At 45.0% G+C, this 13,618-nt stretch overlaps 1 protein-coding gene across 1 annotated transcript in view; it reads right to left on the bottom strand.

The window, feature by feature from the left end:
* LOC103634383 (nucleobase-ascorbate transporter 11) overlaps window positions 1–13,618 on the bottom strand; it is an 84,329-nt gene that overhangs the window by 34,902 nt on the left and 35,809 nt on the right. The window contains 1 exon segment of the mRNA XM_020541750.1: window positions 12,539–12,632. Within this exon segment, the coding sequence (XP_020397339.1) occupies window positions 12,539–12,632 (94 nt within the window).

Below are 13,618 nucleotides of genomic sequence, written 5' to 3'. Positions count from 1 at the left end.
TGGGCAATTCAACCACCAAAATTAGTTTAGGAAATAGGTGTAAGCCTAATTCCCTTTCAATCTCCCCCTTTTTGGTGATTGATGCCAACACAAACCAAAGCAAGTATAGAATTGCAGAATTGAACTAGTTTGCAAAATGTAAGCGCAAAGGTTACTTAGAATTGAGCCAATAAATATTACTTACTAGATATGCATGGATTGTTTCTTTATTTTTAACATTTTGGACCACGCTTGCACCACAAGTTTTGTTTTTGCAAATTCTTTTGTAAATTCTTTTCAAAGTCCTTTTGCAAGATAGTCAAAGGTAAATGAATAAGATTTTGAGAAGCATTTTCAAGATTTGAAATTTTCTCCCTTTGTCTTAAAATGCTTTTCCTTGACTAAAACAAAACTCCCCCTCAATAAATTCTCCTCTTAGTGTTCAAGAGGGTTTTAAGATATCAATTTTGAAAATACTACTTTCTCCCCTTTTAGAACACAAAGAAATACCAATTTGAAATTTACCAATTGAAAATCATTAATTTTAAAATTAGGGTGGTGGTGCGGTCCTTTTGCTTTGGGCCAATACTTTCTCCCCCTTTGGCATGAATCGCCAAAAACGGATACTTTGAGTGAGATATAAGCCCTTTCATACCTACTTTCTCCCCTTTGGCAAATAAAACATATGAGTGAAGATTATACCAAAGACGGAGAGTGATGCAGAGCGACGGCGAAGGATGAGTAGTAGAGTGGAGTGGAAGCCTTTGTCTTCGCCGAAGACTCCAATTCCCTTTCAATATACCTATGACTTGGTTTGAAATATACTTGAAAACACATTAGTCACAACATATATAAAAGAGACATGATCAAAGGTATACTTGTGAGCTATGTGTGCAAATTAGCAAAAGAAATTCCTAGAATCAAGAATATTGAGCTCATGCCTAAGTTTGGTAAAAGTTTGTTCATCAAGAGGCTTGGTAAAGATATCGGCTAATTGATCTTTAGTGTTAATGTATGCAATCTCGATATCCCCCTTTTGTTGGTGATCCCTAAGAAAATGATACCGAATGGCTATGTGTTTAGTGCGGCTATGCTCAACGGGATTATCCGCCATGCGGATTGCACTCTCATTATCACATAGAAGAGGAACTTTGGTTAATTTGTAACCATAGTCCCGCAGGGTTTGCCTCATCCAAAGCAATTGCGCGCAACAATGGCCTGCGGCAATATACTCGGCTTCAGCGGTAGAAAGAGCAACCGAATTTTGCTTCTTTGAAGCCCAAGACACCAAGGACCTTCCCAAGAACTGGCAAGTCCCCGATGTGCTCTTTCTATTAATCTTACACCCCGCCCAATCGGCATCCGAATAACCAATCAAATCAAATGTGGATCCCCGAGGGTACCAAAGCCCAAACTTAGGAGTATAAGCCAAATATCTCAAGATTCATTTTACGGTCGTAAGGTGTGATTCCTTAGGGTCAGCTTGGAATCTTGCACACATGCATACGAAAAGCATAATGTCCGGTCGAGATGCACATAAATAAAGTAATGAACCTATCATCGACCGGTATACCTTTTGATCCACGGACTTACCTCCCGTGTCGAGGTCGAGATGCCCATTGGTTCCCATGGGTGTCTTGATGGGCTTAGCATCCTTCATTCCAAACTTGGTTAGAATATCTTGAGTATACTTCGTTTGGCTAATGAAGGTGCCTTCTTGGAGTTGCTTGACTTGGAATCCTAGAAAATACTTCAACTCCCCCATCATCGACATCTCGAATTTTTGTGTCATGATCCTACTAAATTCTTCACATGTAGATTCGTTAGTAGACCCAAATATGATATCATCAACATAAATTTGGCATACAAACAAATCATTGTCAAGAGTTTTAGTAAATAAAGTAGGATCGGCCTTGCCTACTTTGAAGCCATTAGCAATAAGGAAATCTCTAAGGCATTCATACCATGCTCTTGGGGCTTGCTTGAGCCCATAAAGCGCCTTAGAGAGCCTATAGACATGGTTAGGGTACTCACTGTCTTCAAAGCCGGGAGGTTGCTCAACGTAGACCTCTTCCTTGATCGGTCCATTGAGGAAGGCACTCTTCACGTCCATTTGGTAAAGCTTGAAGCCATGGTAAGTAGCATAGGCTAATAATATACGAATGGACTCAAGCCTAGCTACGGGTGCATAGGTTTCACCAAAATCCAAACCTTCGACTTGGGAGTATCCCTTGGCCACAAGTCGAGCTTTGTTCCTTGTCACCACACCATGCTCGTCTTGCTTGTTGCGGAAGACCCACTTGGTTCCTACAACATTTTGATTAGGACGTGGAACTAAATGCCATACCTCATTCCTAGTGAAATTGTTGAGCTCCTCTTGCATCGCCATCACCCAATCTGAATCTTGTAGTGCTTCCGCAACCCTGTGTGGCTCAATAGAGGAAACAAAAGAGTAATGCTCACAAAAATGTGCAACACGAGATCGAGTAGTTACCCCCTTATGAATGTCGCCGAGGATGGTGTCGACGGGGTGATCTCGTTGGATTGCTTGGTGGACTCTTGGGTGTGGCGGCCTTGTTTCTTCATCCTCCTTGTCTTGATTGTTTGCATCTCCCCTTTGATCATTGCCGTCATCTTGAGGTGGCTCATCTCTTTGATCTTCTTTTTCATCAACTTGAGCCTCATCCTCATTTTGGGTTGGTGGAGATGCTTGCGTGGAGGAGGATGGTTGATCTTGTGCATGTGGAGGCTCTTCGGATTCCTTAGGGCACACATCCCCAATGGACATGTTCCTTAGCGTGATGCACGGAGCCTGTTCTTCACCTATCTCATCAAGATCAACTTGCTCTACTTGAGAGCCGTTAGTTTCATCAAACACAACGTCACAAGAAACTTCAACAAGTCCTGAGGACTTGTTAAAGACTCTATATGCCCTTGTGTTTGAGTCATATCCTAGTAAAAAGCCTTCTACAGTTTTAGGAGCAAATTTAGATTTTCTACCTCTCTTAACAAGTATAAAGCATTTGCTACCAAAAACTCTAAAATATGAAATATTGGGCTTTTTACCGGTTAGGAGTTCATAGGATGTCTTCTTGAGGATTCGGTGTAGATATAATCGGTTGATGGCGTAGCAGGCGGTGTTGACCGCCTCGGCCCAAAATCGATCCGGCGTCTTGTACTCATCAAGCATGGTTCTTGCCATGTCCAATAGAGTTCGATTCTTCCTCTCCACTACACCATTTTGTTGTGGGGTGTAGGGAGAAGAGAACTCATGTTTGATGCCCTCCTCCTCAAGGAAGCCTTCAATTTGAGAGTTCTTAAACTCTGTCCCGTTGTCGCTTCTAATTTTCTTGATCCTTAAGCCGAACTCATTCTGAGCCCGTCTCAAGAATCCCTTTAGGGTCTCTTGGGTTTGTGATTTTTCCTACAAAAAGAATACCCAAGTGAAGCGAGAATAATCATCCACAATAACTAGACAGTACTTACTCCCGCCGATGCTTATGTAAGCGATTGGGCCGAATAAATCCATGTGTAGGAGCTCCAGTGGCCTGTCACTTGTCATGACGTTCTTGTGTGGATGATGAGTGCCAACTTGCTTCCCGGCTTGGCATGCGCTACAAATCCTGTCTTTCTCAAAATGAACATTTGTTAGTCCTAAAATGTGCTCTCCCTTTAGAAGCTTATGAAGATTCTTCATTCCAACATGAGCTAGTCGGCGGTGCCAGAGCCAACCCATGTTAGTCTTAGCAATTAAGCAAGTGTTGAGTTCAGCTCTATCAAAATCCACCAAGTATAGCTGACCCTCTAACACTCCCTTAAATGCTATTGAATCATCACTTCTTCTAAAGACAGTGACACCTACATCAGTAAATAGACAGTTGTAGCCCATTTGACATAATTGCGAAACGGAAAGCAAATTGTAATATAAAGAATCTACAAGAAAAACATTGGAAATGGAATGGTCATGAGATATAGCTATTTTACCCAAACCTTTGACCAAACCTTGGTTTCCATCCCCGAATGTGATAGCTCGTTGGGGATCTTGGTTTTTCTCGTAGGAGGAGAACATCTTCTTCTCCCCTGTCATGTGGTTTGTGCACCCGCTATCGATGATCCAACTAGAGCCCCCGGATGCATAAACCTACAAAACAAGTTTAGTTCTTGACTTTAGGTACCCAAACGGTTTTGGGTCCTTTGGCATTAGAAACAAGAACTTTGGGTACCCAAACACAAGTCTTGGAGCCCTTGTGTTTGCCCCCAACAAACTTGGCAACTACCTTGTCGGATTTGTTAGTCAAAACATAAGATGCATCAAAAGTTTTAAATGAAATGCTATGATCATTTGATGCACTAGGAGTTTTCTTTCTAGGCAACTTAGCACGGGTTGGTTGCCTAGAGCTAGATGTCTCACCCTTATACATGAAGGCAAGGTTAGGGCCAGAGTGAGACTTCCTAGAATGAATTCTCCTAATTTTGCTCTCGGGATAACCGACAGGGTACAAAATGTAACCCTCGTTATCCTGAGGCATGGGAGCCTTGCCCTTAACAAAGTTAGACAAATTTTTAGGAGGGGCATTAAGTTTGACATTGTCTCCCCTTTGGAAGCCAATGCCATCCTTGATACCAGGGTGTCTCCCATTATAGAGCATACTTCTAGCAAATTTAAACTTTTCATTTTCTAAGTTATGCTCGGCAATTTTAGCATCTAATTTTGCTATATGATCATTTTGTTGTTTAATTAAGACCATGTGATCATGAATAGCATCAATATCAACATCTCTACATCTAGTGCAAATAGAAACATGCTCAATGGTAGATGTAGAGGGTTTGCAAGAATTAAGTTCAACAATCTTAGCACGCAAAATATCATTGTTATCTCTAAGATTGGAGATTGTAACATTGCAAACATCTAATTCTTTAGCCTTAGCAATTAATTTTTCATTTTCAATCCTAAGGCTAGCAAGAGAGGTGCTCAATTCTTCAATCTTAGCAAGCAAATTATCATTATCATTTCTAAGATTGGGAATTGAAACATCACAAACATGAGAATCGACCTTAGCAATTAATTTGGCATTTTCATTTCTAAGATTGGCAATAGTGTCATGGCATGTGCTTAGCTCACTAGATAATTTCTCACATTTTTCTACCTCTAGAGCATAAGCATTCTTAACCTTAACATGCTTTTTATTTTCCTTGATTAGGAAGTCCTCTTGGGAGTCCAAGAGATCATCCTTTTCATGGATGGCACTAATTAGCTCATTTAGTTTTTCTTTTTGTTGCATGTTTAGGTCGGCAAAAAGAGTACGCAAATTATCCTCCTCATCACTAGCATTATCATCACTAGAGGACTCATATTTAGTGGAGGATTTAGATTTAACCTTCTTCTTTTTGCCGTCCTTGGCCATGAGGCACTTGTGGCCGACGTTGGGGAAGAGAAGTCCCTTGGTGACGGTGATGTTGGCGGCGTCCTCGTCGGAGGAGGAGTCGGTGGAGCTCTCGTCGGAGTCCCACTCGCTGCACACGTGGGCATCGCCGCCCTTCTTCTTGTGATATCTCTTCTTCTCCTTTCTTCTCCCCTTCTTGTCGTCGCCCCTGTCACTAGAAATAGGACATTTGGCAATAAAGTGACCGGGCTTACCACACTTGTAGAAAACCTTCTTGGAGCGGGGCTTGTAATCCTTCCCCCTCCTTTGCTTGAGGATTTGGCGGAAACTCTTGATGATGAGCGCCATTTCCTCGTTGTCGAGCTTTGAGGCGTCGATGGGTGTTCGACTTGGTGTAGACTCCTCCTTCTTCTCCTCCGTCGCCTTGAATGCGACCGATTGTGCCTCGGGCGTGGAGGAGGTGCCTTGCTCGATGATTTTCTTTGAGCCCTTAATCATTAGCTCAAAGCTCACAAATTTTCCTATAACCTCCTCGGGAGACATTAGCTTATATATAGGATCACCTCGAATTAATTGAACTTGTGTAGGGTTAAGAAATACGAGGGATCTAAGAATAACCTTGACCATCTCATGGTCATCCCATTTTTCGCTCCCGAGGTTGCGCACTTGGTTCACCAAGGTATTTAAGCGGTTGTACATAGCTTGTGGATCCTCCCCTTGGTGAAGCATGAAGCGACCGAGCTCCCCCTCGATCGTCTCCCGCTTGGTGATCTTTGTCACCTCGTCTCCCTCGTGCGCGGTCTTGAGTACGTCCCAAATTTCCTTCACACTTTTTAACCCTTGCACCTTATTATACTCCTCTCGACTTAGAGAGGCGAGGAGTATAGTGGTGGCTTGGGAGTTAAAGTGGTGAATTTGGGCCACCTCGTCCGAGTCGTAGCCTTCATCCCCTACGGATGGTACCTGTACACCAAACTCAACAACATTCCATATGCTTGTGTGGGGTGAGGTTAGATGGTGCCTCATTTTGTCACTCCACATATTATAATCTTCACCGTAAAAAACCGGTGGTTTGCCTAATGGAACAGAGAGTAAAGGAGTACGCTTTGAAATGTGGGGGTAGTGTAGGGGGATCTTACTATACTTCTTGCGCTCTTGGCGCTTAGAAGTTACGGACGGCGCATCGGAGTCGGAGGTTGATGGTGATGAAGAGTCGGTCTCGTAGTAGACCACTTTCCTCATCCTTTTGTGCTTGTCGCCTTTCCGATGCGACTTGTGAGAAGAGGATTTCTTCTCCTTCCCCTTCCCTTTGTTGGAAGAGTTCTTCTTCTTCTCCTTCCTCTTGGTGCGGGACTCTTCCGATGAAGTGCTCCCGTGACTCATAGTGGGCTTGTCGCCGGTCTCCATCTCCCTCTTGGTGTGATCCCCCGACATTACTTCGAGCGGTTAGGCTCTAATGAAGCACCGGGCTCTGATACCAATTGAAAGTCGCCTAGAGGGGGGTGAATAGGGCGAAACTGAAAATTACAGAATTAATCACAACTACAAGCCGGGTTAGCGTTAGAAATAATAATGAGTCCGAGAGAGAGGGCGCAAAACAAATCATAAGCAAATGAAGAGTGTGACACGCGGATTTGTTTTACCGAGGTTCGGTTCTCGCAAACCTACTCCCCGTTGAGGAGGCCACAAAGGCCGGGTCTCTTTCAACCCTTACCCTCTCTCAAACGGTCCCTCGGACCGAGTGAGCTTCTCTTCTCAAATCAAATCGGGAACAAAGCTTCCCCGCAAGGACCACCACACAATTGGTGTCTCTTGCTTCGATTACAAGTGAGCTTTGATCACAAGAACAAGTGAGAAAGAAAGAAGCAATCCAAGCGCAAGAGCTCAAAAGAACACGACAAATCTCTCTCGCTAATCACTAAAGCCTTGTGTGGAATTGGAGAGGATTTGATCACTTGAGTGTGTCTAGAATTGAATGCCTAGCTCTTGTAAGTGGTTGAGAAGTGGAAGACTTGGATGACTTGAATGTGGGGTGGTTGGGGGTATTTATAGTCCCAACCACCAAACTAGCCGTTTGGTGGAGGCTGTCTGTCGTATGGTGCACCGGACAGTCCGGTGCACACCGGACATGTCCGGTGCGACAGCCACGTCACCCGGCCGTTAGGGTTCCGACTGTTGGAGCTCTGACTTTGGGGCCCGCCTTGATGACCGGTGGTGCACCGGACATGAACTGTGGAGTGTCCGGTGCGCCAGCATGGGCGTGCCTGACCCCTGCGCGCGCTGGCGTGCATTTAATGCGGTGCAGGTAGCCGTTGGCGCCTGAAGTAGCCATTGCCCCGCAGTTACACCGGACAGTCCGGTGTACACCGGACATGTCCGGTGAATTATAGCGAAGCAGCCGATGCGAATTCCCGAGGCTGCTGAGTTCAGAGCCGCGTCCTCTTGGAGCACCGGACACTGTCCGGTGTACACCGGACAGTCCGGTGAATTATAGCGTGCCGGCTCTGAGAATTCCCGAAGGTGAAGAGTTTTCAGTTGACCTTCCCTGGAGCACCGGACAGTCCGGTGCGCCCGACCAGGCTGCCTTCGGTTGCCCCTTTGCTCCTTTGTTTGAACCCTTTTTCTTGGTCTTTTTATTGGCTTATGGTGAACCTTTGTACCTGTAGAACTTATAAACTTGGGCAAATTAGTTAGTCCAATTATTTGTGTTGGGCAATTCAACCACCAAAATTAGTTTAGGAAATAGGTGTAAGCCTAATTCCCTTTCATTTACCTGCTTGACAAGCTGCACAAGGTCTATTTTTTTCGAAAAATACATTGTTTAGACCTAACACATGTTCTCCCTTTAGAAGTTTATGAAGGTTCTTCATCCCAACATGTGCTAGACGGCGATGCCACAGCCAGCCCATGCTAGTCTTAGCAATTAAGCATGCATCTAGATCGGCCTCCTCTTTCGAAAAATCAACTAAGTAGAGTTTGTCGTCTAGTACACCCTTAAAAGCTAATGAACCATCATTCCTTCTAAAGACAGACACATCTACATTGGTAAATAAACAATTGTATCCCATATTACATAGTTGACTGACAGATAATAAATTGTATCCGAGCGATTCAACTAAAAACATATTAGATATGGAATGCTCGGATGAAATGGCTATCTTTCCCAGCCCTTTAACCTTGCCTTGATTCCCATCTCCAAAGATAATTGAATCTTGGGAATCTTTGTTCTTGACATAGGAGGTGAACATCTTCTTCTCCCCTGTCATGTGGTTTGTGCATCCGCTGTCGATAATCTAGCTTGAGCCCCCGGATACATAAACCTGTAAGGCAAATTAGGCTTGGGTTTTAGGTACCCAACTCTTGTTGGGTCCTACAAGGTTAGTTACAATAGCCTTTGGGATCCAAATGCAAGTCTTGTCTCCCTTGCATTTGGACCCCAACTTTCTAGCAACCACTTTTTCATTTTTACATGAAAGAACAAACGTAGTGTTGTAAGCATGAAAGACAGTGGTAGGTTTATTACACACTTTCCTAGGAGCATGAGACACAAAATTTCTCCTAGGCCTACCATTAAATTTGGAACTTGAAGCAATCATGGCATGTGAGTCAAAAGCATTATAACTCCTATTATAATGAGAATTTCTAGTAAATTTTCTATCATGGTACATGAAAGCATGATTCTTTTGACTATTACTAGCCATAGGGGCCTTCCCTTTCTCCTTGTTGGAAATGGGAGCCCTTTGACTTGTTAAGTTCTTGGCTTCCTTTCGAAAGCCAAGTTCATCCTTAATTGAGGGATGTCTACCAATGGTGTAGGCATCCCTAGCAAATTTTAACTTATCAAAGTCATTTTTGCAAGTCTTAAGTTGAGCATTAAGACTTGCCACTTCACCATTTAACTTTGCAATAGAAGTAAGGTGTTCAACACATGCATCAACATCAAAATCCTTACATCTATTACAAATACTAACATGCTCTACATATGAACTAGACTTATTTGCTTCTTCTAATTTAGCACTTAAATCATCATTAACGCTCTTTAAATTAGACACAGTTTCATGACAAGCAGATAATTCAGAAGAAAGCATTTCATTTCTTTTAACCTCTAAAGCAAGAGACTTTTGCACACTTACAAATTTATCATGCTCTTCATATAAAAGATCCTCTTGTTTTTCTAAAAGTCTATTCTTTTCATTTAAAGCATCAATCAATTCATTGATTTTGTCTACTTTAGTTCTATCTAAACCTTTGAACAAGCTTGAGTAATCTACTTCATCATCAGTAGAGTCATCATCACTTGAAGTAGTATACTTAGGGGTATCTCGAGCGCTTACCTTTTTCTCCTTTGCTATGAGGCAAGTATGGCACTCGATGGGGAAGAGGGATGACTTGTCGAAGGCCGAGGCGGCAAGTCCTTCGTCGTCGGAGTCGGAAGAAGAGCAATCCGAATCCCATTCCTTGCCAAGGTGCGCCTTGCCCTTCGCCTTTTTGTAGGCCTTCTTCTTTTCCCTCTTTCTGCTTTTTTCTTGCTCCTGGTCATTAGCATTATCGGGACAATTTGCTATGAAATGACCAGTCTTACCACATTTAAAACAGGAGCGCTTTCCCTTTGCTTTGCTCTTGTTGGAATGCTCCTTTCGTCCTTTTAGCGCCGTCTTGAAGCGCTTGATGATGAGGGCCATCTCATCTTCGTTCAGCCCGGCAGCTTCAACTTGTGCCACCTTACTAGGTAGCGCCTCCCTGCTGCTGCTTGTTGCCTTGAGTGCAACGGGCTGTGGCTCATAGATGGGCATTGGGCCGTTCAATGCATCATCAATGTATCTTGCTTCTTTGACCATCATACGCCCGCTGACAAACTTTCCGAGTATTTCCTCGGGCGTCATCTTTGTGTACCTAGGATTTTCACGTATGAGGTTCACAAGATGAGGGTCAATATCAGTGAAAGACCTGAGCATAAGTCGGACGACGTCATGGTCCGTCCATCTCGTGCTTCCATAGCTCCTGATCTTGTTGACCAGGGTCTTGAGCCTGTTGTACGTTTGCGTTGGCTCCTCTCCCCTGATCATGGCAAACCTTCCTAGCTCGCCTTCCACCAACTCCATTTTGGTGATCATGGTGGCGACGTTCCCCTCATGCGAAATCTTGAGGGTGTCCCATATTTGCTTGGCGTTGTCCAAGCCGCTCACCTTGTTATACTCATCCCTACACAATGATGCTAACAAAATAGTGGTAGCTTGTGCATTTTTATGAATTTGTTCGTTAATAAATACAAGATTATCCGTACTATCAAATTGCATTCCATTCTCAACTATCTCCCAAATACTAGGATGGAGAGAGAAAATGTGACTACGCATTTTGTGACTACAAAAGGCATAGTCCTCTCCATCAAAGTGTGGAGGTTTACCAAGAGGAATGGAAAGCAAATGAGCATTGGAATTATACGGAATACGAGAATAATCAAATGAAAAATTTGAGTTAACCGATTTCTTTTTCTCGTCGTAGTCGTCGTCTCTTGGAGAAGAAGAAGACTCGTCGTTGTCGTAGTAGACGATCTTCTTGATGCGCCTCTTCTTCTTCCCGTCCTTCTTATGACTCGAGCCAGAGTCATTGGGCTTGTCGTCCCTTGGCTCGTTGAAGATGGACTCCTTCTCCTTATCATTGACCACCATCCCCTTTCCCTTAGGATCCATCTCTTCAGGCGATTAGTCCCTTTTGTGAAGAGAACGGCTCCGATACCAATTGAGAGCACCTAGAGGGAGGGGGTGAATAGGTGTCCTGTAAAATTCAACAACTAATAGCCACAAAACTTGGTTAAGTGTTAGAATGATAAAACCAAGTGGCTATAGTGCGAGCTCTTGCGAATCACAATAATCACACAGAAAAGCAATCGCAAGAGACACGCGAGTTATCCTGTGGTTCGGCCAAGTACAAAACTTGCCTACTTCCACGTTGTGGCGTCCCAATGGATGAGGGTTGCACTCAACCCCTTTCAAGTGATCCAATGATCAACTTGAATACCACGATGTTCTTCTTTCTTATACTTTCTCCCGTTTGCGAGGAATCTCCACAACTTGGAGCCTCTCGCCCTTACAATTGATGATCACAAAAAAAGCACGGAAGTAAGGGAGGGGAGAGCAACGCACACAAGACTCAAAACGAGAGCACAATCACGCACACAAGTCATAACTTGAGCTCTAAGTTCAACACACGGAGTTCTCAACTCAAGAGGAGCTCAAATTGCTAGCACAGAGAATCAAATGCGTGGGAGTGGAGTTTGGATGCTTAGGAATGATCAAAGAATGCTTAGGTGACTCCTCCATGCGCCTATGGGTCCCTTTTATAGCCCCAAGGCAGCTAGGAGCCGTTGGAGGTAGCTTTGGAAGGCAAATCTTGCCTTCTATCGGGTGGCGCACCGGACAGTCCGGTGCGCCACCGGACAGTCCCTGTAGCTGTCCGGTGCGTGATCTCCTTCCTTTCATGGCACATCCGACCGTTGTAGATTTGTGGCAGTTGGCTCACCGGACACTGTCTGGTGCACACCGGACAGTTTGGTGCCCCCTGCCGACCGTTGGCGCGCCCATGCGTCGCGCGCGGATTGCGCGGCCCACCGTTGGCACAGTCGACCGTTGGCTCACCGGACAGTCCGGTGCCTCACCGGACAGTCCGGTGAATTTTAGCCGTACGCCGTTGAACATTTCCCGAGAGCGACGACTTCGCCGCGGATGACTCATCGGACAGTCCGGTGCACCACCGGACAGTCCGATGAATTATAGTCGTACGCCGCCGTCGAGTCCCGAGAGTGGCCTGTTCACCGGAGACTGGTCTGGCACACCGGACACTGTCCGTTGCACCACCGGACAGTCCGGTGCACCCAGACCGAGCAGAAATTGGTTGTACACAGCCAACTCATTTCCAATTGCTTTTCTCCTGTTTCTAGCACTTAGACACAATACATTAGTACTCAAATTAATGTACTAAGTCTAGAGACATACCTTATAATATGATTTGCACTTCTCCACTCTTTGGCACAAATTAGCACTTAGAGAGAATGTGTTGAGCACTTAATCACCAAAACACTTTAGAAATGGCCCAAGGGCACATTTCCCTTTCAAAGCATCCAAAGCATTTTTTACACTTGCAGATGAGTGTCTGTTCTGCTGAGAGAAACTACACACCAAATCAACTGAAGCAACCAGAGAAACTATTATCATGATGATACCCGTCTTGAAATGGAATGTTGGAGGGCCCCATTGGAACGAATAGGGAACCCTTGAAAGGGAAATGTGCCCTTGGGCCATTCCTAAGTATTTTGGTGATTGAGTGCCAACACAAGTGCTTTTGTGTTAATCTATGCAAAGTGGTGGACAAAGTGCAAATCAAGTCAAAAGGTATGTTTCTAGACTTAGTACATTGTTTTATGGACTAATGTATTGTGTCTAAGTGCTGGAAACAGGAGAAATCAAATTTGAAAAGAGATGGCTTTGTTCAGCCAAAGTCTGCACAGTCTGGGTGCACCGGACTATCCAGTGGTGCACCGGACAGTGTCCGGTGGTGCACCAGACAGTGTCCGGTGCGCCAGGCTGGCTCTGGCGAACTTGCTGCTCTCGGGACTTCGACGGCGGCGTACGGCTATAATTCACCGGACTGTTCGGTGAAGCACCGGACTGTCCGGTGAGCCATTCACAGGCGAAGTCATCGGTCTCGGGAAGCCATCAACGGCGTACGGCTATAATTCACCGGACGCACCGAACTGTCCGGTGAGCCAACGATCAGCCGGGGCAACAGTCGGCCGAGGATTCCGCGCGTGACGCGTGGCCGAGCCAACGGTCACATTAGGGCACCGGACTGTCCGGTGTGCACCGGACAGTGTCCGGTGCGCCAACGGCTCTGGATCTGCAACGGTCGGCTTCGCCAAATAAGGAAAGAAATCCGCACCGGACAGTGTCCGGTGGTGCACCGGACTGTCCGGTGCGCCAGTCGATAGAAGGCAAGAATTGCCTTCCTACAATGCTCTCAACGGCTCCTAGCTGCCTTGGGGCTATAAAAGGGACCCCTTGGCGCATGGAGATGATATCCAAGCATTCTTTGAGCATAGTTGATTACTCACACTTCGTTCTTGCGCACTTGTTCGACATTCTTAGTGATTTGAGCTCCGTTCTAGTGAGAAACTCGTGATAGTCTCTTGAGCTCAAGTCTGGGTCTTGTGTTTGCGTATTTGCTGTGATCTTTGTGTCTTGTGTGAGTTGCTCATCCCT

This window comes from Zea mays, chromosome 7 (genome assembly GCF_902167145.1).
Source record: "Zea mays cultivar B73 chromosome 7, Zm-B73-REFERENCE-NAM-5.0, whole genome shotgun sequence".
Taxonomy (NCBI): domain Eukaryota; kingdom Viridiplantae; phylum Streptophyta; class Magnoliopsida; order Poales; family Poaceae; genus Zea; species Zea mays.
The sequence above is the reverse complement of the archived record's forward strand: the minus strand, read 5'-3'. Positions and strand labels throughout refer to the sequence as shown.